Source organism: Rutilus rutilus, assembly GCF_951802725.1.
Source record: "Rutilus rutilus genome assembly, chromosome: 20".
Lineage (NCBI taxonomy): Eukaryota > Metazoa > Chordata > Actinopteri > Cypriniformes > Leuciscidae > Rutilus > Rutilus rutilus.
Genome location: NC_140225.1, coordinates 3,718,937 through 3,743,338, shown reverse-complemented (window position 1 = coordinate 3,743,338; position 24,402 = coordinate 3,718,937). Strand labels below are relative to the sequence as shown.

The window sequence follows — 24,402 nt, the reverse complement described above, 5'->3', positions numbered from 1 at the left end:
TTTTGATTGTGGTGAATAATAAAATTATTATTCACCACAATGAATAACACCACAATGGCTAAATCTGCTCTAATATATTAGTAATTGTATTATTTTAACCCTTGTGCTGTGTTGAAAACCCTGTAACACCTGTGATGCTTCCAGTCAAAAATGACCGGCCTTTTAAAAAATTGCTTGAAAATCGCTCGTTATGCCATATTATCATCAATTATTGGATTCAATCTTTTTGTCAACTTGTTTTCTTTTAAATTAGCACAGGTTTTGTATTTCTTTTTGGAACTGATTGATTGTAGGCCTCATTGATCTGAGCTCATGCACCAGCAGTTTTTGGGTGAAAAAACCATTATTTGTGGACAGTTTTGTCAATATTCAACAAAATAATTTGCGCTGTTTATCTCATAGCTTTAATGTATTAACCAGGAAGTTTGTTTTGTACAAAATGGAACAAAGTCCCACTTGTAGGTGTTCCTGGTCAAAAATCACCGGCCTACAACAAAGAAAAGCGTATAAATCTCTTGTTATTGCTATATTATCACCAAATATGGGATTCAATCTTTTTGTCAACTTCAATTACGACAGGTTTTGTATTTAGTTTTGAAAAGGATCTCATGCAATGGTCATATGTAATGGAATATAGCTATCGAACTAGCATTTCACATCTATTTAAAATTCCTATTTTACATTTTATAGACAGATAGGGGTACTGGCCAGGTTTTCCCATGCTTTCAGTCCACATGCCATACAAAGGATACAAAATAAAATATATGATTTTCAATGTTGACACCTTTCTTTAAGAAAAATACTGCCAAGATACTGGGGTTTTTTGGACATGCACCACGGAAATATATATATATTTTTGTGGCCATATACGTGATAATACTATGGTATTGTGTAAAGTACCATGGTGGTAATCCACGGCATGTATCGAAAAACCACGCTAAAGCCATTACAGTGAATGATAGCACCATCACTTCACATTGTGGTCCCGACAGATGCGTGCGACTGCGCTTCCAGAACGCAGCTCTCTGATTGGTCAGAAGTTCGGAAGTGCGTCACGGGATAACAACATGTCCGCGTTCATTTGAAACAGTGTAGTGTGCTCTGCTCGATCGGTTTTCACTGCATACTTTGATGTGTTTGTATGTTGGGCTCAACGAGCAGGCGATTGCAGAGGGAGAGGCATCTGTCAAAGGGAAGGACCGCACTCCAGGACAGGAAGATCGACTATTTGTTATTAGCAGGTGAAGATTCGAGCGGATGTTAGCAGTAGCTCGGCTGCTAATGCTGACAGGATGACAGTCTAACTGAAATATAGAAAGTTTCGTGTTTTTCCCCTAAACACTGTTACACGTTACAAGCAAAAACAAAAGATAAAAGGTCATGTGCAGTGTAATTGAGGAATTTACTAAAGGATTTCCCCGGAATTCATTAAGTAATGAACCATAACAAATGTAACTGTCACTGATACATGACACTGGATTAAAAACTGCAGTAAATGTTTTATTTTTGTCTGCAGCTGATAAACTTTTGCTTTGTGTGGTGATTTTAGGTGGACAGTTGATACTACAGTTCATTAAATATACTGATAGATTGACAGATAGATGTTGTATGGAAATAAAAATATGTGTGTTGATAGATAGACAGAACGATTGATGGATAGACAGGCAGAATGATGGATAGATAAAACAATAGATAGAATTATAGACAGATAGATAGATTAGATATGTAGGCCTATATGTCTGATAGATAGATAGGTGGATATATGCACAGATGTTTTGTCATATAAACTGAGAGAAAGACATGTATAGACCGACAAACAGATGGGCAGTGAGTTATGCTATAATGATGGCTTATTATTATATTAAGTATAGTACAATTATAATGCAATTTCAAAGATATATATATATTATCTAATGTTGCAACATATAAGGTCTTGCACGACCATGTTCATTTGTGTTTTGGATGTTTATGCTGTTTTTCATTAAATATGCACATTCACCTATTTTTTTATGTGCTTCATTGAGCACTGAGTCATATTTTGTGAAAAGCAGCAGCAATGTCAAAATTAACATATGCTCCAAAAAGTGCTTTTGAAAAGATGTTTGAGATATTATATGTTGTATAATATGATACAAAAGGTCATCAATAATGCAGACTTAATTTGCTGCTAAACTGAAAGTAACATAAATGTCAACCCATTCTGTATTAATAACACCATTTTCTTTCTATGTCCTTGTGTTTCACAGAAATAATGCTGATATTGGGAACTCATGTCGCACATCTATGAAGAGAGAGCCACAATGATAGCCGCAGGCGAATTGCAGTCGTTTGTCCCATTCGGTCGTGAGCACTGCAAAAATCACCCGAATGCCGTGAATCTCCAGCTGCGGCAGCTCCAGCCGGCCTCTGAGCTCTGGTCCTCTGACGGGGCGGCTGGGCTCGTGGGATCCCTTCAGGAGGTCACTCTACAGGAGCGAGAGAAGGTAGTTTTTCCCCGTATAAGGAGATGTTTAGCAGCATGTTTGCACTGCTCTTTTTCCTTAAAGTGAAAGCAAACTTTTGTTAATTAAAATACTAAATGTTTTATAGGGTTAGTTTACCCAAAAACCACCTTCACGTCTTTGCAAACCTGTTAGACTTTAGTTCATCTTCGGAACACAAATTAAGATCTTTTTGATTAAATCTGAGCAATTTTTGTCCCTCCATTGACTGCTACGCAACTGACACTTTGCCACTTCAAAAAGTTCATAAAGAGATCGTAAAAATAATCCATATGATTTGACCGGTTTAGTTAATTTTCTGAGGAGTCTCGATCACTTTATATGATGAACAGATTTAATTTAGGCTTTTATTCACATATAAACATTGATCAGAGAACATAAACAGAAGCTCAACCGAACCTGCTTGACACATGAGAACAAACCTCTTGCTGAAACTCAAACGTGCTGCGTAACAGAGAATGAACCTCATTGGTTCTCGCACGTCAAGCGAACATGCATGAGCTTCCGTTTATCATAACTGATGTGTGAGCTGATGATTGTTTATGTGAATAAAAGCCTAAATTAAATCTGTTCATCATATATAAAGCGATCTTGTCTTTACATATAGTTTGGACTAAACCGCGCAATTCATATGGATTAGTTTTACGATCTCTTTATGAACTTTTTGAAGCGACAAAGTGTCAGTTGCGTAGACTGTCAATGAAGGGACAGAAATTGCTCAGATTGTTCTTGCTCAGGTGATGAACTGAGAAATCAAATTTTCCTTGAGCTTTTGACATATAAGAGGTCATTGAGCTTTTATTGACACCAGACACAGCGGACGACAGGTTTTTCAAAGTGGGGATCTATGACGTCAAAGGGTATCAAACCCCGCCTCCGCAGAAGAAGATCAACGCCTACTTCAACACTGCCTGTTTAGCCCCGCCCACCGATTCATGCATTACATGAAACTCATTATAATATGCAAAACTGTTATCCAATCATAGCTGTGTGCGTTTACTTCCAAGTCTTCAATGCGGCACGGGAGCTAGGCTCAAAACCAGGGTAGAAAATAGCTTATTACTTATTAATTTTGATGTTTTTGAATGTAAAAAACCAAGTGAACGTCATAAGTTGACCTCAGATAACAATATAAAAAATATAAAAAAGCCAGTTTATGACCCCTTTAATCAAAAAAGATATTCCGAAGACTAACGAAAGTCTTACAGGTTTGGACATGAGGGTGAACTATCCCTTTAAGTATGATTATGGTGTGATTGGCAGGAGCGCTGGCGGCTGAGGAAGGGAACTGCTCCTGATGAGGTTGAATATGAGGAGGAGCTGTATGTGGCTGGAAACATGGTCATCTGGAGTCGTGGCAGTAAGAATCAAGCCTCATATGTGTACAAGGCCTTCACGGTGGACAGCCCAGTTCAGCAGGTACTGTCTAACTTGTGCTAAACCTTTTCTCAGAATAAACCTCACTTTTCCAAGCCAATTCTGGAGAAAATATAATAATTACCATTTGGTGTTTTTTAGGTAATACAATATATCAATTCTATACACTACCATTTAAAAGTTAGGGGTTGGTAAGGTTTGTTTATGTTTCAGCTCAACAAGACTGCATTTATGTGAACCAAAAACAGCTAAAAAACCCCCCCAATAATATTGTGAAACATTTTTACAATTTAAAATAAGTGTTTTCTATTGTAATATGTTTTATTCATGTGATCAAATCATTACTCCAGTCTTCAGTGTCACACGATCCTTCAGAAATCATTCTAATATGCTGATTTGCTGCTCAAGAAGCATTTCTGATTATTATTAATGTTGAAAACAGTTGTTGCTGCTTCATATTTTTGAGGGAACTGTGACAGATTTTTTTTTTCAGGATTCTTTGATAAATAGAAACAGCATTTATTTGAAATAGAAATCTTTTGTAACCTTATAACTATCACTTTTGATCAGTTTAATACATCATTGCTGAATAAAAGTATTATTCAGCCCCCTTGTATTTTTGAAGTGCTCAAATACTTTTTGGGGCTTCTGTATTAAGAATCACTTTTCATACTTTTCATAATTCAGTATAATATAATTTCACTCATTGTTTTATAGGCTCTATGGTGTCATTTCACCGTTCCTCAGTCTAAAAAACATGGTAAGAATTTTATACATTTTTGTTGTTATATTATTGTTGCCACACAAGTTTTTTTATTTATATATTACTTTATTGCGTTTTAAATGCTTAATTGCTTCAGGAGCAAGTATATGATGCTGACTCGATTTTTAGTTGTTGAGTGATTATTTTTCCTCCTAATCTCCAGTAAAGGATGTTGTGGAGCAGACGGTGTGTATTGTCCAGAGTACCTGTGTGAACGTCCACAGCATGAGTGGCAAAGAGTTCATATCTCCACTCCCCTTCCAGGTCAGAATGCTTAATGTCTGTGTCTGTTGGGGTTTCTCCACAGTACATCTATGTCTAAAAACAATTGACAGAGGCCTCGCTCACAAAGCCGGTTTAAATGGCTGTATCATCCTTGCGTGTTTGCAGCAGAGCCTTTGTCACGGGCAGAACGTTTGCTAGTGCCATCAGGGATTTAGCCAGCCTGACTGTCTTTTTTAGCTCAGTGACTGATTATGTGTGGTAGTTGTCCATTTCATGAGGCATAATGGGTTATTTGGCACGCAGGCAGGAAAGGGGGGCGGTTTTGGTTTTAGTAACAGTATTTAGACAGCGCAATTTACAGTTTTGACTAATGCTGGCTTTATTTTGCACGAGCATATTCTGGCATGTTGCCCCAGAGGCTTTTCCTAAACATTTCAGACTTATGCATTTAAATGGGCGTAAGGCAAATGGGAGCCTGAAACTTTGGCATTGCACATTGCATTTTTTCCATAATAGAATAAAAGTTTGTCTGTTTGTTTGTAAAAATGTCTAGAATTGAATACAAGCAATACAGCATTGAGAACTCTGCTATTGTAAATATAGTATGTGCATAGTAACAATGTCCCTTTGCTGTCTATAATCCTTGCATAAATACTATTTCCATAAGCTCTTGATCGACTGTTACTGGGTTTCGTTTGTAGGTCTCCGCTCTCTGGTCAACAAAGTTCGGCCTGCTTTTGGAGCGCAAAAATATTACAGTTGACGGCCCCATGAGCCCCATCAGGTATGTATTTTATTTTTCAACATGCAGAATGTTAGTACTGTAAGTGCTTATATTTGAGCGTTGTGAAAGATGCCTGTGTAAGTATGAATATGGTGTTGAATGATTTGAATCTTGTTATCAGGGAACCTCTCCCGACCCTGTTCAGCATGCTGCATCCCTTAGATGAAATCGCTCCTGTCGTTTGTAAGTCCAGCGGTAAGACTTGATAACTTGTACTTTATTCGTGTTATTTTAGTATTATTTGTGACTTATTATATGATTTATTAATATTCTTTTAGTAATTTTAGTACTTCAGCTTCAAACTTCAACTTATTTTATTTCAGTTAGTTGCCAAAGACAATTTTTCTTTTCTTTTATAACAATAACAGCACTGTACCTCAGGAAGGAATGTTTAAGATTTGGCTTTTTTTAAGTGTTTAAATGCAATTATTAATTATTTTCCACTATGACACACAAAGTCTCATGGTTTTGCACTTGTGTCCTCTGTGGTCCTCTGTTTTGGAACTTATCCATTTAAGCCATATTTACGAAGACCATTTATTAAATTAACATTTATTGGATTAATGTTGAGACCCATGGTCTAAAATTACCTACCTGTCAATGGCAAGTGATATAAAATATTTCTTTACAGTGGCCATGAAGCTATACTTAGTATTATTTATATTAATTACATTTTGTTCTAATTACAGTTATATATTGTGATTATTGAGTTGTAGTTTTTCTTACATATTAGGGCGGTTTTACATCTGGTCACTTCATGCATTTTTATTGATCATATAGTTATCCAATTTGTAAAAAACTGTTCCATTTACACTTGACCTCATAAATGTATTTCCACGAAATAAATAAAAATCTGATTTTCAGTTTCCGTTCACGTCAACAAAAGCAACAGATATGAGCTGCATGTCATTTATTACTACCTAATTTGAAAGCGGCATCAGCACTGGTAAGATAATTTAGTCTTATAATCATTTCTAATTTAGTATTTTTAATGAAGATGATTGCGTTGAGATTCAGGATGCGACGCTGAACATTTTCATTTGTGGCAGTCTGCGCGTCTGCTGAGGCTACTCGTCTGTGGCAGGCCATATCTGTGGGATCATATACGTGTTGCAGTAGCGTTGTCATATCTGCCTATTTCTTTTATTATTTTTTACAATTTTGGGGGAGTAAAATTTATAGATGTGGCTTCAACAACCAGATGCATTTACACTTGTCCAGTTTCACTTCAGAATGCATATTAAACCACCTCCTAAAGTGGTTTGAGTGATCGGATTTAAATCCGTTTCGGAGAGCATTTACACCTGGTCTTTTCACGATCGGATAGCATACATTTGGCACTTGGAAAGTGTTAGTTTTGGACACACCATTGAATTAACTCTATAATAATGACACTGATGTATTGTCGATCTCTGACTTCAGAATATGTCATATGCTGATGCTCTTGTTGTTCCCACTCATTGGTTCAGGTCTGTTTGAGGCCCGACTCCAGTATGTTTCAGACAGCGCTCAGAGAGTGGTGTTCACGTGCCTCAAGCCCTCCATTATCATGACGTACGACACGCAGCAGTGCACACACACCGTCTGGACCCTACGCAAAGTCACACCTGAGGTATGGTTGCTTCGTGCATTCATAATGAAATATCCTATTTCTGTGTTTTTTTTTTGTTAATGGTTAGAGGATGACATTATTATATTAGAACTGGTCAATGTTCTAACGTTTGAGATTAAAAATGTTAAAAAAGGGACCCTATTATGTTTTTTTCTTTTTAATCTTACCTTTCATGGAGTGTGTAATATAGCTGCTTGAGCATGTAAATGGTCTGCAAAATTTTAAAGATCAAAGTGCACAACAAATAAAGTTATTGTCTCCTAAAAGAAAGAATTAATTCTAAAACTGCCGAAACGAGTCGTCAGCAATTTCAGTCTCACTTCCTGTTACAAACCTATGTTGGTTTCGGTAACACTTTATCTTACAGTGTCCTTGTTACATATGTTACATGTACTTACCATAGTAATAACAGTAAATTATGCATAATTACATGCAACTAACCCTCAACCAAATCCTAATCCTACCCTAACCCTATAGTAAGAACATGTAGTTGCTTAAAATTACTCAGTACTTAAATATATAATTACACTGTAACTATGACACCTGAAAAATAAAGCGTAACCTAGGTTTGTAACAATTTGCATAATGCAAGCCTATGGTCTTCATTGGCCGCCTGCAAACAACGTCTACTTTGCCCCGCCCTCAAACACTGTAGTTGTAGCTGAGACTGGAAGAGTTTGGTTCGTGTTGTTCATGTCGAGAAGATGCTTTTTTCTTCGCCGAGGATCCACTTTGCATGCACTTCCAAACCCTATTGTTACTGTTCTTATCATTCTGTATCATGTGCTGAGGAAGATTCAGAGCTGAAATTCAGAAATGGTTATAGGCGTTTCGTTTCTAACTTGCCCTGTAAGTGGTTGACCAGTCACAACAGACTGGGCCATCTGACCTATCAGAGCAGAGTAGAATGAGAAATGAGGTGCAATGTGTTTTTTGACCTTAGATGCATGTACACCTATTGTAGGAGACCTCCAAAGCAAAATGAGGAACCTTTAAAATAGCATAATAGGGGCACATTAAAGCAACACCAAAGATTCTTTTGTACCTTAAAATAATGTTTCCAAAATCGTCAACTCGTAACAGGGTGACCGGCACTTCTGCATTCGCTTTGCGGCCCTCTATCGGCTATAACCGCACTATGCAAGTTTGCCAGATCGGGGAGCGGATCTGTAGTTCGAATGAGACATAATAAACTACAAATTTGACTTGCTTTACGGCAAGCGTTACTATAGCCGATAGGTGGAGCCTTATAGAAAATAGCTGTTTCTGATGTCACAATACATCATACTTTCATAAAATCATGCAACATACTCTACCTTGTCTGTGGACATTGTTATTTCCAAAGCCGGTGCTGGATAAACAAATAGCATGCGTGCGACGGTAGGCTGCGGTGGGCTAAATTATTTACGACAGTGGTAATGGACAATTCCGCTTCCAACCTGTAGGGGGACCGAAGAGGAAAAGTGCTTTGGTGTTGCTTTAACTGTGTTAAATGTCTTTAATCCACTTAAACCATTTACCTAATCTTGTCTAAAGACTGGATTGAATAAGATCACCAGCACTGGTGTCTATTTAGATTTTTTACTAATGGCTAATATAAAGTAAATTAAAGTGAAGTAATTTGGAATCTTTTTATGTCATTGAAGCGAAATATCTCTAATTAGCAGAAAATCACACCATAATGTTAATGAGAAAACTACCTGAGCACTACTGTGGTACTAATAAAAATAATCTTTAATAGATATATATATATTTTTTCCTTAAAAGAGGAATTTTGTGCATGAACTTAATGTGCTACACTTAAAAAAAAGTGATCAAACATCTGGACCTGTTCTGCATGTCCGTGTGGTTTTTGCAGGAGCAGACCACAGTATTGAAGTGTCCAGACCAGCCCGGTTCAGTTCAAACTCCCAATGCAGCCCCCAGCTTCCTCAGCACCCACCTGAGAAACGTGAACCGGCTGGACTCGCCCGCCTCGCCCCTGCACTGTCACGCTCTGCACAACCAGAGCCGAATTCCTGCCTCTCCGGCCCTGCACTCCCGGGTTCACTCGCCTAGCATTTCAAACATGGCTGCTCTCAGGTATGTCTACACACTACTCATGCTCTTTCTGTGCTATGTATATTGTACACAGTATATGAAGAGTTCAGATGCAAAAGCCTCTAAGTGCCGTCTGAAATTTTCTTCTAGAATGATCATTTTTATCTAGCTCGTATATTTAAGTTCAGTAATTTAACTTAAATGACAATTAATAGGTAAACTTCATTGCCATTTAAGGGAAATTACTGAACTTAAATATACGAGCTTGATAAAAATGATCATTCTAGAAGAAAATTTCAGATGGCACTTAGGCTTTTGCATCTGAACTCTTCATATGTACATTTTATGTAGGCAGTAGAAGATTTTTGTGCAAAAATGATTCATATACACTACTGGGGCAGTAAAAATAAATTATTTTTAATTTTTTTTCAGCAAGCATTCATTAAATTGATCAGAAGTGACAGTAAAGGCATTTATAATGTTACAAAAGATTTCAATTCAATTTTGTTCCTTTGAAATGTTTATCAAAGAGAAAATGTATCACATTTTTCAGAAAAAGATTAAGAAGCAAAACTGTTTTCAGCATTGACAATAATAAGAAATGTTTCTTGAGCACCAAATCAGCATATTTGAATTATTTTACATTATTGTAACATTTCACAATATTACTGTTTTTACTAAATTTTTTATCAAATAGATATGAGACTTTTTTCAAAAAACAAAAAGTCATACCGACCACAAATTTTTAAATGGTAGTGTAAATATTAAATAGAGCTTGAGTGATCGAATGGAATTCAAGCGTAGTTCAGACAGACCACTGATCGCTGAGCAATATCAGCTGACGCTTAGCTGATTGGTTACTCCACCTACTTTAATCAACTATAAGATTAAAGATTTTTAATCAACTTAATAGATTAAGCTCATTCAACGAATGCTCCGCAGTCTGACACACAGACATTTACACCCACCTCCACCCCTTCACCTCCTAGCATCTTCATAATAGAGAAACTCTATGTACGTAATCATTGTATCTCCTTCTGTAAACATATGCTAAAAAACATTTGGTTATTAAAGTGGCGCTATGCAGTTTTGGCAATTTCTTCGCTGTTTTCTTGCTTTTTGCTCGCGGGTTTCTCTACAGAGCTCCCCCTACAGCTTCGGAATAGATATTTGACAACACTGTCGTAAAAACTCGTTGGCGACTCTCCCCCCTCCCATCTTCTCCCTCTGGTCATATGCATTTGTTTTCAAAGAAGCCAGCGAACGCACGGAGCCATGTCCATTGAGGCATGAATGATACACAGAAGGCTAGCATAAATGTATGTGTGCAGTGCCGTAAAGCAATTCGTTATCACACGATACTTCCTGACGCTGAGGCCCGCCGGCCCAAAGTTGCAAAGGTGTTTTTTCCGCTCAAAGGCGCTAGGGGGAAGCGAGACGGCCACCATTCAACCCGAAAAAAGTCATATAACCATTCCAATGACTCCGAAGCTGTTCAGTTAAGGTCAATTAAGCTAAAAAAAAACTGCATAGTTCTCCTTTAAAAGGCTTGGGGGATTTGTGTCTCAAAGATGTATCTCAAGCTGTCTATTATGGCAGCTCGAGCACCTTAGAGCCTAAGCAAAGATTGTCAATAAATTTCATTCTCAAAGTGGTCCTGACTGAAATATAAATTAATATAATAAAAGTTAAGAAAAAAAATATGTTAAATGGGTAAATGTGCTCAATTGTGTCTAAATGTGCTCTTTTGGTGTCTCTTTAATTTTACATCAGTCGGGCTCACTCCCCTGGCATCGCCGTGCCCTCTTTCTCTGGAACTCAGCGTTTCAACATGTCCTGCCACACCCCGTCCCCGCGTGGCCACAGCATCCTGGCCTCTCCCAACAGCACCCTGAACGACACGGCCCTGCTGCCCGAGATGGAGCCCATTCTACCAGACCTCTGCATCGAGCAACTGTGGACAGAAACCACCGCTATCTCCAGGTCCGCTGAGTTTTGTCGTGCCGTGTTTATGAGCCGAGAGCATGAAGTTACTGTTGATGTTTGTCCTGAAATCAGTGTTGTGTCCATGTTACAGGGAGAAAGGCTGCCAGGCCTCTAAAGTCTTCATCACCTCTGATCTGTGTGAGAACAGGTACCTGTGCTTCTTGGTCGAGTCCCACCAGCAGCTCAGGTGAATGTGTGTCTTATTTATTTATTTTGCTTCTACAATAATGGGAAAGACTGATTTGCTTTATTTATTTAATTTTAAAGCTCTAGTGCTTCTAATCTTAAGCTAAATGATCTGTCTTGTGTGCTATTTGCAGGTGTGTAAAATTTCTTGAGAGCAATGAAACTTCTCAACTGATATTTGCATCAGTAACTGTTATCACCGCAAAAGATGCCGCCCCTCTTGAGGTGAGTATTTGAATTAGAGGACTGGAGTCAAATAGTTGATCTACGAATGGTGCAACCTTGTTTTCCTACGGGAACAAACACATCAATATTCCTCATTTAAATAATTCCCACTCAAGGCATACACAACAAAAAGGCACGAGGCTGGGTTCAGTTGTGTTAATGGTGTGTTGAAAATCACGGTTATGGTAAGGGGCGTGACATTTACTAAACACACTCGAAGTGGTTGACCAATCACAACACACCAGTCCAATCAGAGCACAGGGAAGGAGGATCTTCATAGAGACAGGAACTAAACAGAGCGTTACTGACAGACTTTGAAGAGAGGAGCCGCAACAATGTAGGAGTAGTAGTATTTAAGTTTATTGCCTCATCAGCTTCACAGGCTATATCATTGCAAATACAGATTATACATCAGAGAGAGAAAAAAACGAATTGTTTGTTATAAAACAAAATGTTATACATAAGATACTTACAAAATAAGTCCTTAAAAGTTTGTCCTGATAATAATCTTTGTCTCATGACATAAAAAATTGGGCAGACCAAAAGCATGTGTTTTATCTACTTGTTGGTGCTACAATATTTGCATTTTGGTTGTTCTTCACCCTTGCAAGTAAATGTCCATGGGTTAATCTGGTGTGGCCTATTGGACGCCTTGTATGCACAACTTGGTCATGTCTGGATTTAAAGGAGTAAATGCATCTTCATTCAATCACAGGATTTATTCCAAATAGTTTGTTAGTTTCACATTAATCCCATTCTGTTTGCCATTTATCCAATATATATTTGTTAATTAGTGGCTCCAAATCAGAAGATGGGACTTGCTAATGTAAAATATGTGATTTTTATATATATATATATATATAATTTTTATATATTTTTTTACATTCAGCCATTAAAACCTATTCTAGTATACCGGTACCTCAAAAACAAAATCAAATCTTTGAAAAAGGGCATAATAGGCCCCATGTAATTGATGAATTACAGAAATTGCAGAAATAATGTTACCGTTTACTGCACTTAAATGTTTCTAGTTATTTACCTATAATGGCTAATGAATCAGAAATGTCGCACATTCAAAGAAAATAGCTTACTTCCACATTCTAAGGTGGATATGAGAGGAAATATGTAAAGCATATGTCATCTTGGTGTGTCCTTGAAACTATTTTCTCTTTTATCTTCACTGTTGTTCAAGTCACAATGTAGCAAATTTTTCCATCTGTATTGTGACGTGCATCTGTGTGATATGGATTATCGAAAAACAAAAAATTTATGGTGGAGACTCTTCTATCCATCGGTTGGGTATTGGATTTTGAGATGTGGGCATTGCATTCAAAAACGGAGGCAGATCCAAATGCGATGTCTTTGTTGATTTTAAGAAAGTTGCAGAAATTCCAATTACGACATTTTAATTTAAATTACGAGGTCACAAAAAAAGTAACAAAACAAATGCATGGATGTATCGTTCACAATAAGATTAATAATAAAGTGAACTTGAAATGAACACCGTAACGAGTTTCGTAATACACTTTTCTGCTATTATTGTGCATAATTCATCTGTGCCATTTTTAAGTTAAGTTATTGAAAGTTATTCGTGTTTCCTGTTGGTTAATGTTAACTAATAGCCAAACGCCCACTTTTCGCCTTCCAATAAATTGGAAAATCAATGTTAAATGGGTTGCAAATGCCGTTTCTGTGTAGAGTCACATTTCTTCTAATTCATTGTGATCAGATCTTGCTGCTTCTCATGATGAATAATTTACAGTTTAAAAAAACAAACACTCAATGCCTGTAAATCTTGAATGTCAGTTGTAAGTGTCGTTGTCATTTTGCTGTCGTCATCAGGACCTAAATGTCCTCTTGTTCTTCATTTCTTGAAAGGACATTCATGCTATGCTGGTGCTCGAGGCCAATGGAAGTCTGGTGTTGTACACAGGAGTCACACGGGTGAGGCTTGATTGCATCTGCGGTTTTCACCTCTGAAATGACATTATTAGTGGCCTGAATCATTTTTCCACTTTCAGCTCTTTTGTTCTGAGATGTCTGAGTCTGTAATATGCAGCGTCCCCACCATGCATAGTTCTCTCTTTTTTTTATTAAAAAAGCCAAAGGCATCTGTGCATTACAATTTGCACTCAAAAGCCTAGTGTTGAGTCTAATACATCATCTCATTCCATCATGTTCCCCACCAATCACCAGAGATTTGAAAATTGGTTTCAGGTGAGTCACTCATATCTGGATGAGAGATTGTCATTAGTGCCAGAGAGAATACAGTGATTCTTTGTAGAAACACAGGCATGTCTGTTTATACTGTTAGATTCATACAATTTATTAATGTCATTAAATGATACTTACAGATGTATGCATGATTGATGTATAAAAAGCCTCTTTCTCTCCAGCACTGATGATAATGTGTGTTTCAGATGTGGATGACTCACCTCTAAGCAATTTTCTAGTTCTAGTTCTCTAGTGATTGGTTGAAAAATATGATTGATCAAGGTGACCTATCCAACAAAGGCTGAATACAAAGGCTGTATCCCAATGTTATTCTTCTTATAGTTATATAGTATGTGATGGTGATTTGTCCTATAATGCATGCACGCACACACACACATACATTTTTATTATATTGGACAGATCACCATCACATACTATATATTAAGACCAATAACACTGCGATGCCGCTTTTGTATTCTGTTGAACGTCACCTTGATCAATGCAATTTTCAGCCAATCACTAGAGAGCTAGACTTGGAAAATACTAGGTTTCAGGGTCTTTAGTATCGAGAGACACTTTTATCTTGCAGTAGCATGTCATTATACTTTCCATCACATGTGTCAAACACAAGGCCCGTGGGCCAAAACCGATCCGCCAGCTCATTTCATGCGGCCCGGCAAGTTAATTTAAAAAAAACAAACACTTGAACGAAATGTCTCAGTTAGTGCTGCCCAGTCAATCAGTTACTGCTTTTCTTGTGAGTAATAACCCTTCAAACGTATCACACATGTATTCAGAACGTTCAGTGCACGACACGTGATGAACTGCTGAATTCATGACTAAGGACAATAACTATAATGATTGTAGAGTGTACACCACAACTATAACGATAATGGCACAAAGCCATTGGAATCAATTTCAGAATGATTTGTTCCAGCCAATCAGAATCCATCCTGCTTTAAAGAACTCGAGAATTTAAAGAGGCAGACCACAAAACTGCAGTGCGCTAATAATAAACAAAGATATTGTGCGCTGGTGTGGATGTTAATAATAGTTATAGTTATCTTTAATAGTTATCTTTCTTGGTGTGAACGGGCCTTAAGAGACAGACTTGCTCAACACTTGTCATAAATCACAACTGTTCGTTATATACAACGACAAATGTACTAGTAAAAACATTCATAGTTCGTAAAATACACAATAATGTCTTTGGAAGCGACAAAAATCGAAAAATAACCTTTCAAACATGCTTTTAAAACAAAAACAAAAGTCTGTTATAATACCAAGGCATAAACATATGGACTTTGTTTAATATCTAAAAAAATTTACATTGGCAATTTTAGCAAGGCCCTTCAGTAAATAAAATGGTTTGAGCACAGACTTAATGTTTGTTACATAATATGTTTAAAGAAAATCGATAAATTAAGACTAAAATAAAAACAAAAATTTGAAGTATAATGAGTGATGAAATTTGTCTTTAATTTTCAGTCAGCCCTTTTAAGGTACACACAAGCTGAGTTTGACACCTCTGCTTTATATACATAAACAGAATTATTATTCTCATTAGCTACAAAGTAATTCAGTTTTAAGCCTTTTGTAATTCAAAACCGTCCAGTTTTTAAGCTAATAATCATGACTGTTTCACTTCCAGGTCAGCAAAGTGTTTGTCCCTGGCCTTCTGTCTCCTAGCTTCAGTGTGCAGAACCACCAGCCGCAGTTAATCACTCCTCTGGAGAACATCAGCACCCCCGCCAGGGCCACAGTTCAGCATATGAGCCGACTGGAGGAGGTACTACTGCAATGTGCTTATTGAGGGAGTGTGTGTGTGTGTGTGTGTGTTATATTGTAGCCAATTAGTGACACACTAATTGAGTCATATATGTAAGACAAGACCACATTCTTAGAGAGGACTCTTGATATTATGTCCTAATGCTTAATGGCCTTCCACTTTGTTCTTACAAATGGATCAATATCAGTATTAAATCACAGTAATATCTCCATTATTTTTTGCTCTTAAACAACAAAAACAACTTGGCCCACAACATGAGGCTGGTTTGATAATCTAATTTCGTGAAACGGAGATCAAGTAGCCTACATGATTGATAGAATGCTTAGTAAATTATTAATCAAACCAAATGTAAGTGTATTTAATTTTAGACCATTTAACATGAAGTATTACACCATTGATAAAAGCTTCTGCAAATGTCCCCTAAAGCACAAACAGCATTTTATTTTGTTCACTTCAAATCCCGAGAAATACAGATGTACTCAGGGCAGATGATGTACTTGTGTTGACAAACAAATTTCATTCACTGTTTGTTCCTTTTTATGATGGTAATTTACTACCAAGAAAGCAGCCACAAATACCTTTTTTAGTAATATTTTCAAAGCGTTTCATGCCTTTTTTTTTTGTTTATTGGTTTTTCAGATTTAAACACAAAAAATCCATCAGAAAAATGAAGCAGTACACATACAACAAAATAGAATGAAAGGAAGACATAACACGACCATAGACAAAAACTGTACTATAAATACATATTATAAAATTATAACATAAAAAAAAAGACAGTGATGCACAGAACTCTTGAGTCTACAACCTTGCCTATATGTAGGTACAGTATTCTATCAAAATGTATCCATCAGTCATGTTTTCTAGTTAAATGCTATGTTTATGAGCCAGAACGCCATTAAACACCCAAAGTGTATGAATGATACTTCCCCCATTTCAAGTTATACTCCTCCACTTTATCAAGCAACCTATAGGACAGTTGTTCAAGGGCAGCCAGCTGACCCAGAGCGGCGCGCCACAAATCCAGTGCAGGTGCAGAGGGGGCTTTCCATTCTTTGACCAGAAGTTTCCGGCCTAGTTTCATGCCTTTTTTGATAGGAAAGTGAATGTTAAAGTGCCCCCATTAAGGTTCCTTAATTTTGTTTTTGAGGTTTTACATGCAGTTAAAAAAACACTTTAATTTTCTCATGATACACATTGCAGCATCACCGCTTTTCTCTCAGTGTCTAAAACAGTTTGATATAGGGATTCAGTCTATCTAAATCAATAGCAATCACGTGTACTCTGTGTATTGGGAGTGGTGGTAGTGACTCTACATTTTACGAGGTTAGATATTTGTCAATGACTCTCAGGATCTGTTGTGCATCAAATCCTCCACCATCGTCCTGTCAGTCATCTCTCCTTACTAGCTTGACGAGATAAATTAAATTTGATGCATTGTAATGCATTCGATTACCGCAGCAAGCCTAAACATGTCCCTTTAGGGGCACATCCATATCCATTACCGTATCTGAATTTCAGCTCTTATTCAGCATTTGATACGCAGTGATATGAACAGTAGGCGTTGTTTTACTGTATCAATTGTGCATGTCAAGTGGATTCACAGCACAGAAAACAGTGTCTTCTTGACATGTCAACAACACGAACCAAATTATTCCAAGCTTCAGCTACAACTACAGGGTTTGAGGGCGGTTCAAAGTAGACGTCGTACGCGGGCAGCCAATGAAAACCATAGACTGCCATTATGCAAATGTGTTTGGTTCGAGCAGGAAGACTGGAATGACTTTTTGCATTCACAGACAGCTGTATTACACACTGAATTAAAGGTAAAATCTGAAAAAGCATAACAGGGGCACTTCAAATGGAAACAGGTGGCTATAGAAGGGATGGGCATGAACGTGCAACATCAGTGTTTAATGGTGTAATGTTTAATTATCTGATTCCTCATCTCCTGGTCTAAGGTTGGCATGCCGTCCCCTGTGTTGGAGGTCCGCAGCACGACGCAGCACCACGAATCATCATGGCTGGAAGACTCTCCTTTCCAGCAGGCTGCACCTCATATCCACACCCTCCGAGACCCCGTCAGCAACAGAGTCACGCTGGTTAGTGCAGCCCGGCACCTCTAACCCCCTCTCTGCATTTGGTTTATTGATATTCCAGACTCAAACAGAGTCATGCTCTTTTAGAGAGGGCTGTACAATAAGGGTGCGCTGATACTGATGGCTGAATATTTTAAGAATGGGTAATAATTGATATGATGGCTGGTATTATTAAGCTATAATTATTTATCTCTTGTTCATGAAGCTGCAGTTTGCAATATTTCATGCACACTTTTAATTAAAACCAGACTTTAAAAGTCCCAACGAAACGGAAGCAGCGGCAGATTTTTCTTCCGTATTGTGACGTACTTCTAAATGTAATAGATTATCGAGAAGAAAAAAATGTTATTGATCATATTTTTTATATATTTAATATAAAATTAAACATATGCATGGATGAATTGTTAATATTATCTATAACATGCATTTACACTATATATATATATATATATATATATATGGTGAATTTTAATTTCATGCTGACTTAATGACCTTTTAACAGACTGACAACTGAAAAAGAGTATAAAAAGACTTTGAAAATCAGTTCCAATGTGATATTATGTGTTTCCAATATCAGCTGATTCCATCCAATCCTGATAATTAATTAATGAATATATATTGGCCGACACTGATATAATTACCAATATATCTTGGATCTCTAATATACCGTGCACAATACATTTGTTTAGACACATTGTTTGCCGAATTAAAGGGATTTTTGTCAATTCTGTCACCATTACTTACATTCATTTACCCTCAAGTTGTTCCAAACCTATATGAGTTTCTTTCTTCTGTTAAACACAAAATAAGATATCAAAGAATGTTGGTAATGAAACAATTGACGGTAGCCATTGACTTCCATAGTAGGAAAAAAAAAAATACTATGGAATTCAATGGCTACCGTCACCTGTCAGGTTACAAACATTCTTTACAAAATCATATTCTGTGTTCAACAGAAGAAAGAAACTCGGTACAGGTTTGGAACAACATGAGCGTGAGTAAATGATTTAATTTTTGGTTGACCTGTCCCTTTAACTTCAATTTAGCCTATGCATAATAGTGGACAATATATTTTATTCATTGATAACAAATGAGGTATAAAATTAACACTTATTTATTTACACATTATTGACCCCAGATTCACAAGTTGCCAGTATATTTTGGAAGGAACACTCTTCTGTTCTTCAGCAAAGTGGACACAGCTTTTGTCCGATGGCAGTAATCTCAAAATGCCCACATATGTTGCGGTGAATCGACCTGGCTCACTCCATATATCGCTGTCTGTACCATTGACATAAATGTAGGAGCTGCATTCTAAATGCATTTTCAGAAATGTCAGAGAGGGTCAAGATGCTTGTGTTTGTGCTGACCACTGCTGCTAAAGGCAGGAGCTGGTAATTGCTTTTGTCGTTCAGTGCCCGGCTGTAATTGAGGGACAGACATGTGCACCAGGAGCCCGTCACTGTTTTGACAAGACTCAATAAAGTCTGGTCCCCTGCAGTCTGCCCCTCTGCGTTGTCATTTCCCACTGAACGGCATGTCCTACTAGAAGAAATCCCCTCGCAGGCCTGTCAAAGCAATCTCGCCACAACCGACTTATGTGGGATGATATGCTTCAGAGAAAGGGGTTTAAAAATAGCCAGTCTAAGGTTTGTTTTCATCCAAGTCATTGTAGAATGCCTGCTGGAATTTTTCTGCATGCAATTGTTCTTTTGTTTTCAATTTATTTTAGCAAAGGGAACAACAATAGCCTGCTTGCTTTTGAATAAATTCGACCAGATATAATTAGCAACGTGACGCCTTTAGGTTCGGACTCTATTTGATGTTGTCTGCGGTTCAGTATGTGCTGCTAATATCCGCCTCTCACTTTTCTTTTGTTTAGGAATTGAGCTCCGGTTCCATGTTAAGAATCACCATTCCTGAGGTGGCCACTTCCGAGCTGGGTAAGAGAGTACACTCGTATAAAAACTCCACAGTCCAACAGTGTGATGCATTGCTTCAAATGCAGCACAAGAGCTGAGTCACAAGCTGTTTGTGAGCTTGAAAAGGCACAACAAACCATCAAAACACTCATTTCAAAAAATATATTATAGCTATATTTGGAATTAATAATTCTAGAATGGGTGGGTGATTTTGTAGGGGAGTGCAGAATAAAAATAATAAAAAATAAAAATAATTAAACACATATTTGTACTGTTTTTTGGTTTGCAAACCATGCATTTAGGGCAGAACGATTTGGGATTTTTTTATTTAAGTGTTCACACAAAAATTACAAAATGATTTTTACTTACAAAAATATTTTCAGTCAGTATTTGGTAACACTTTACATTAAGGTTTAATTTGTTCACATTAGTTAGCTACATTAGTTAATAAAATGAACAATATGTCTTCAGCATTTATTAATCTATAGCATTTATTAATATTATTCACTCTCTTTTAAACCAAATTTTGTATCTGGTAAGAAAAACATTAATAATCCCATAAGGGAAATTTTGCCAGACCACTCATATGAAACACAAACATACACATAATTACATTCTATAAATAAACCTAAATAAGTATAAATGTCAAGTCAATAAATTCAATTAATATTATTTAATACACTATAAACTAACATGAACAATCCATAAACTATTTTATTTCTTTTAAGTAACATTAGCAAAGATATTAATAAATGCTTTAAAAAGTTAGTTCATGTTAGCTAATGCATTAACTAACATTAACAATGAGACCTTATTGTAAAGTGTTATTTTTGTAAAGAATATTTAGTAATTTCATGTTCATTAATTTTAGACTATGATTAGATTATTTCATAAATTATAATAAAAAAATTTGATTATAATAAAATAAAAAAATTCTAGAGAAACTTTGTTAGTACATTATTGCTTATATCTTTTCATATTTTTGTTAACAGTATAATTTTGTATTAAATTAAATTACCACCATGGTGCACAAAAACTTGATTAATGAGATTGCCGTTTTTCCAGCCACACTCCTATGAGACCTATCAGTATTTTGTGTAGTTATTTTGTAGAACTCAGATCCTGATTTATATGGCATAAATGATGTGCTCAAGGATCTGTCACTAATGAACGCACTTGTGCTTTACTGCGAAGTAAAACTGTGAGTCATTCCTGCCACTTTCTACATTTAGACATGTGACCTTTTCTAATGTGTTTGCTATAATTATTTCAGGAAGTGTACATGATACATGCTTAGGGTCTGTTCATGTCATTAGAGCGGTTTGCTATTACTTTTTCTATTGACTTTTTACAATTATAATGTTCACCACCTAGAAACCACCCAAAGCATGCTAGCATGACGGCGATGACTTTTAAATGGACAAACAGCGCTCGCATCCCAACTGCGGGTGCAGGTTTCCCGTGGCGGATTCATTTTTTTTCTTGGCCTTTCGTCTTAGACTGATTGCGTGCGACATCTACCCATCCAGCTTTCTTTACAATTTTCTCAATTAATGCCAGCCTCCTGTTAATAAGTGCTTTAGTTTGAAAGTGGTGGGCTTTGTACCACTAATAAAGTGACATTTTATTCAGGTCCATCCTGACCTTTTGGAGTTTGTTTGCTAATTAAGCTCTAGGCAAAGTCACTGAGAGTTTGGTGGTGTGACGCTGAACGATAACAAATAAAATGAAAGAAGTGGAAAATGCCATTTTAGATATCCCTAATTTATGTTTAGTTGGGAACAAAAAAACTACTTTTACTCATTTTGCTGGAATTGTATTTTAACCAGTGAAGTTTTCACTAGCACAAGCTTGTGGTACAAATTACAAGCTGAATTTAATACTTTGAAATAGGGGTTTGTTTAAATTACTAACCCAAAATTACGAGAAGTAGTGATAGTCATGAAATTCTCTCACTTAAATTATATAAGCTCATTTCCACCATGGAATAAAAAATTTAAAGTTAATTGCGACTTTTTATTTCACAACCCTAACTGTGTTCATCATCTTTACAATTTTGAATGATCATCTCTCATTTCTGACTTTTTTTCTCAGAATTGTGAGTTTATAGCACACAATTCTCTCTTTATTTCTTGCAGTTTTGAGTTTGTCTCGTGCTTCTGACTATTTTTCTCAGAATTAACAGAATATGAATTGAATTAGTGAATGATTTTGTCCATCAATATGAACACAAAATGGAATGTACATATTACCAAAACTTTTCTTGAGTGAAATATGCATTTCGTGATATAGACAGTCATTTCGTCCACATAATTAGGTGCACCTTAACAGAGTTAATAACCTGGAGAAAGAAAGTCAGCTACAAACTGGGAATTGCGTGTCAGAATTCTGAGAAAAAAGGTCAGAATTGCGAGATATATACTCGTAATTGCGAGAAATAAAGTCAGAATTGCGATGTACACTCACTGGCCACTTTATTAGGTACACTCGGCTAGTACCGGTTGGACCCCCTTTTGTCTTCAGAACTGCCTTCGAGGTATCGAGGCATCGATTAAACAAGGTGCTGGAAACATTCCTCAAAGATTTTGGTCCATATTGACATGAACGCATCATGCAGTTGCTGCAGATTTGTCGGATCTGAACGATCTGAACTGTTGATATAAGGCAGGATGGATCCATGCTTTCATGTTACGCCAAATTCTGACCCAACTATCTGAATGTCGCAGCAGAAATTGAGACTCATCAAACCAGGCAACGTTTTCTCAATCTTCTATTGTCCAGTTTTGATGAGTCCGTGTGAATTGTAGCCTCAGTTTGCTTAAGAAATCAGTTTGAGATGATTTGAGCATTGTGACGGCATGTTATCCAGCTGGAAGTATCCATCAGATGATGATACACTGTGGTCATAAAGAGATGGACATGGTCAGCAACAATACTCAGGTAGACTGTGGTGTTTAAATGATGCTCAACTGGTACTAAAAGTGTGCCAAGAAAATATATAACACACCATTACACCTCCAGCAGCCTGAACTGGTGATATAAGGCAGGATGGATCCATGCTTTTCACTCTTTACACCAAATTCTGACCCGACCATCTGAATGTCGCAGCAGAAATCGAGACTCATCAAAAACAGGCAACGTTTTCTCAATCTTCTATTATCCAGTTCTGGTGAGTCCGTGTGAATTGTAGCCTCAGTTTGCTGTTGTTATCTGACAGGAGTGTCACCGGTGTGTGTCTTCTTCTGCTGTAGCTCTTCTGCTTCAGTGTTGGACATGTTGAGCGTTCAGAGAAGCTCTTCTGCAGAGCTCGGTTGTATCAAGTGCTTATTTGAGTTACTGTTGCCTTTCTATCAGCCGAACCAGTATGGTCATTCTCCTCTGACCTCCGGCATCAACAAGGCATTTTCACTCACTGGATATTTCTCTTTTTCAGACCATTCTCTGTAAACCCTAGAGATGGTTGTGTGTGTGAAAATCCCAGTAGATCAGCAGTTTCTGAAACACTCAGAACAGCCCGTCTGGCACCAACAACCATAACACGCTCAAAGTCATTAAAATCACCTCTCTTTCTCATTCTGATGCTCAGTTTCAACTTCAGCAGATCGTCTTGACCATGTCTACACGCCTAAATGCATTGAGCAGTTAAACAAACGTACCTAATAAACTGGCCGGTGAGTGTATAAACTCAAAATTGCATGAAATAAAGTCAGAATTCTGAGATACAAAGTTTGCAATTGCCTTTTTTTATTCAGTGGAAAATGGAAATGGGCTTTCATAGTTAAATATATGTTGAATATTCAAATCAAAAAAGCTATTTCCCATCATTCCATGCCTTTGTGTATTTAACAATTTTTAAATTTCAGATTGTTTCCCCCCAAAATTTAGTATTAAGTATTGGTACATAAGGCTTTTGCTCAGCAAATTATATCAAGGTTCAAAAAATGTCTTTCATTTCATTTCATCTTGCTACAAAAATACAATCCAACCAAACCAAACCCCATGCATCCCTCCACCCTCAGATCTCTCTGTATCAGGTCTTGTAGCCCCCGTGTCACGCAGTCGAGCACTCTGGCAAACAGTCATCTATAAACCCCCTCAAGTGTAGTGTCCCTTGCTTCGCTCGGTTCCCCTGTGTTCTCCACCCCCTCGCTCAGATGTGTGTTCCAGCTCCGGCTGTGTCCTTTGAAGCGCCGGCCCCCTCCGTGTGCGCCCTTCAATAGAGCAACATTCATCTCCATTATCGTCACCTACACTATTTTTGATGTATACACATGGGGGTGGGCGATATGACCTAAAAATTATGTTTTAATGTTATTTGTAATGTTAATCTAATATATATGGTATTAATTCATCAGAGGTCTGTGGTGACAGCTGACTAAAAACATGTATTAGTGGTGTTTGCTAAAGCAAGCATCATTTTAACAATTGGTTATTACACTTCTTCTTCGGTAAAACTTTACAATAAGGTTCATTAGTTAACCACCTTAGTAGTTTATTTATTAATCTTAGTTGGTATTAATATCAAAGGTTGTATTTGTTAACATTAGTTAATGCACTGTGAAGTTGAACTAACATGAACAAAGTATTGTAACAAATGTATTGCTCATTGTTAGTTCATGTTAATACATTAACTAATGTTAACTAATGAACCTTATAAAGTTTTAGCACTTCTTCTTCTT

General features: G+C 37.0%; 1 protein-coding gene across 2 annotated transcripts in view; it reads left to right on the top strand.

The window, feature by feature from the left end:
• The first annotated feature begins 1,046 nt into the window (after nucleotides 1-1,046).
• anapc1 (anaphase promoting complex subunit 1) overlaps nucleotides 1,047-24,402 on the top strand; it is a 71,139-nt gene continuing 47,783 nt past the window's right edge. Inside the window, exons 1-16 of one of the 2 annotated variants that reach the window (XM_084390779.1) lie at nucleotides 1,047-1,241; nucleotides 2,247-2,483; nucleotides 3,765-3,920; nucleotides 4,596-4,638; nucleotides 4,805-4,905; nucleotides 5,568-5,650; nucleotides 5,772-5,845; nucleotides 7,120-7,262; nucleotides 9,121-9,344; nucleotides 11,076-11,285; nucleotides 11,380-11,475; nucleotides 11,609-11,699; nucleotides 13,578-13,643; nucleotides 15,565-15,702; nucleotides 17,664-17,804; nucleotides 19,684-19,744. In XM_084390779.1, coding sequence (XP_084246905.1) covers nucleotides 2,271-2,483; nucleotides 3,765-3,920; nucleotides 4,596-4,638; nucleotides 4,805-4,905; nucleotides 5,568-5,650; nucleotides 5,772-5,845; nucleotides 7,120-7,262; nucleotides 9,121-9,344; nucleotides 11,076-11,285; nucleotides 11,380-11,475; nucleotides 11,609-11,699; nucleotides 13,578-13,643; nucleotides 15,565-15,702; nucleotides 17,664-17,804; nucleotides 19,684-19,744 — 1,840 coding nt within the window. In that variant the 5' untranslated portion in view covers nucleotides 1,047-1,241; nucleotides 2,247-2,270. The remainder of the gene's footprint in view (nucleotides 1,242-2,246; nucleotides 2,484-3,764; nucleotides 3,921-4,595; nucleotides 4,639-4,804; nucleotides 4,906-5,567; nucleotides 5,651-5,771; nucleotides 5,846-7,119; nucleotides 7,263-9,120; nucleotides 9,345-11,075; nucleotides 11,286-11,379; nucleotides 11,476-11,608; nucleotides 11,700-13,577; nucleotides 13,644-15,564; nucleotides 15,703-17,663; nucleotides 17,805-19,683; nucleotides 19,745-24,402) is intronic. The other variant, XM_084390778.1, reaches the window with a different exon arrangement.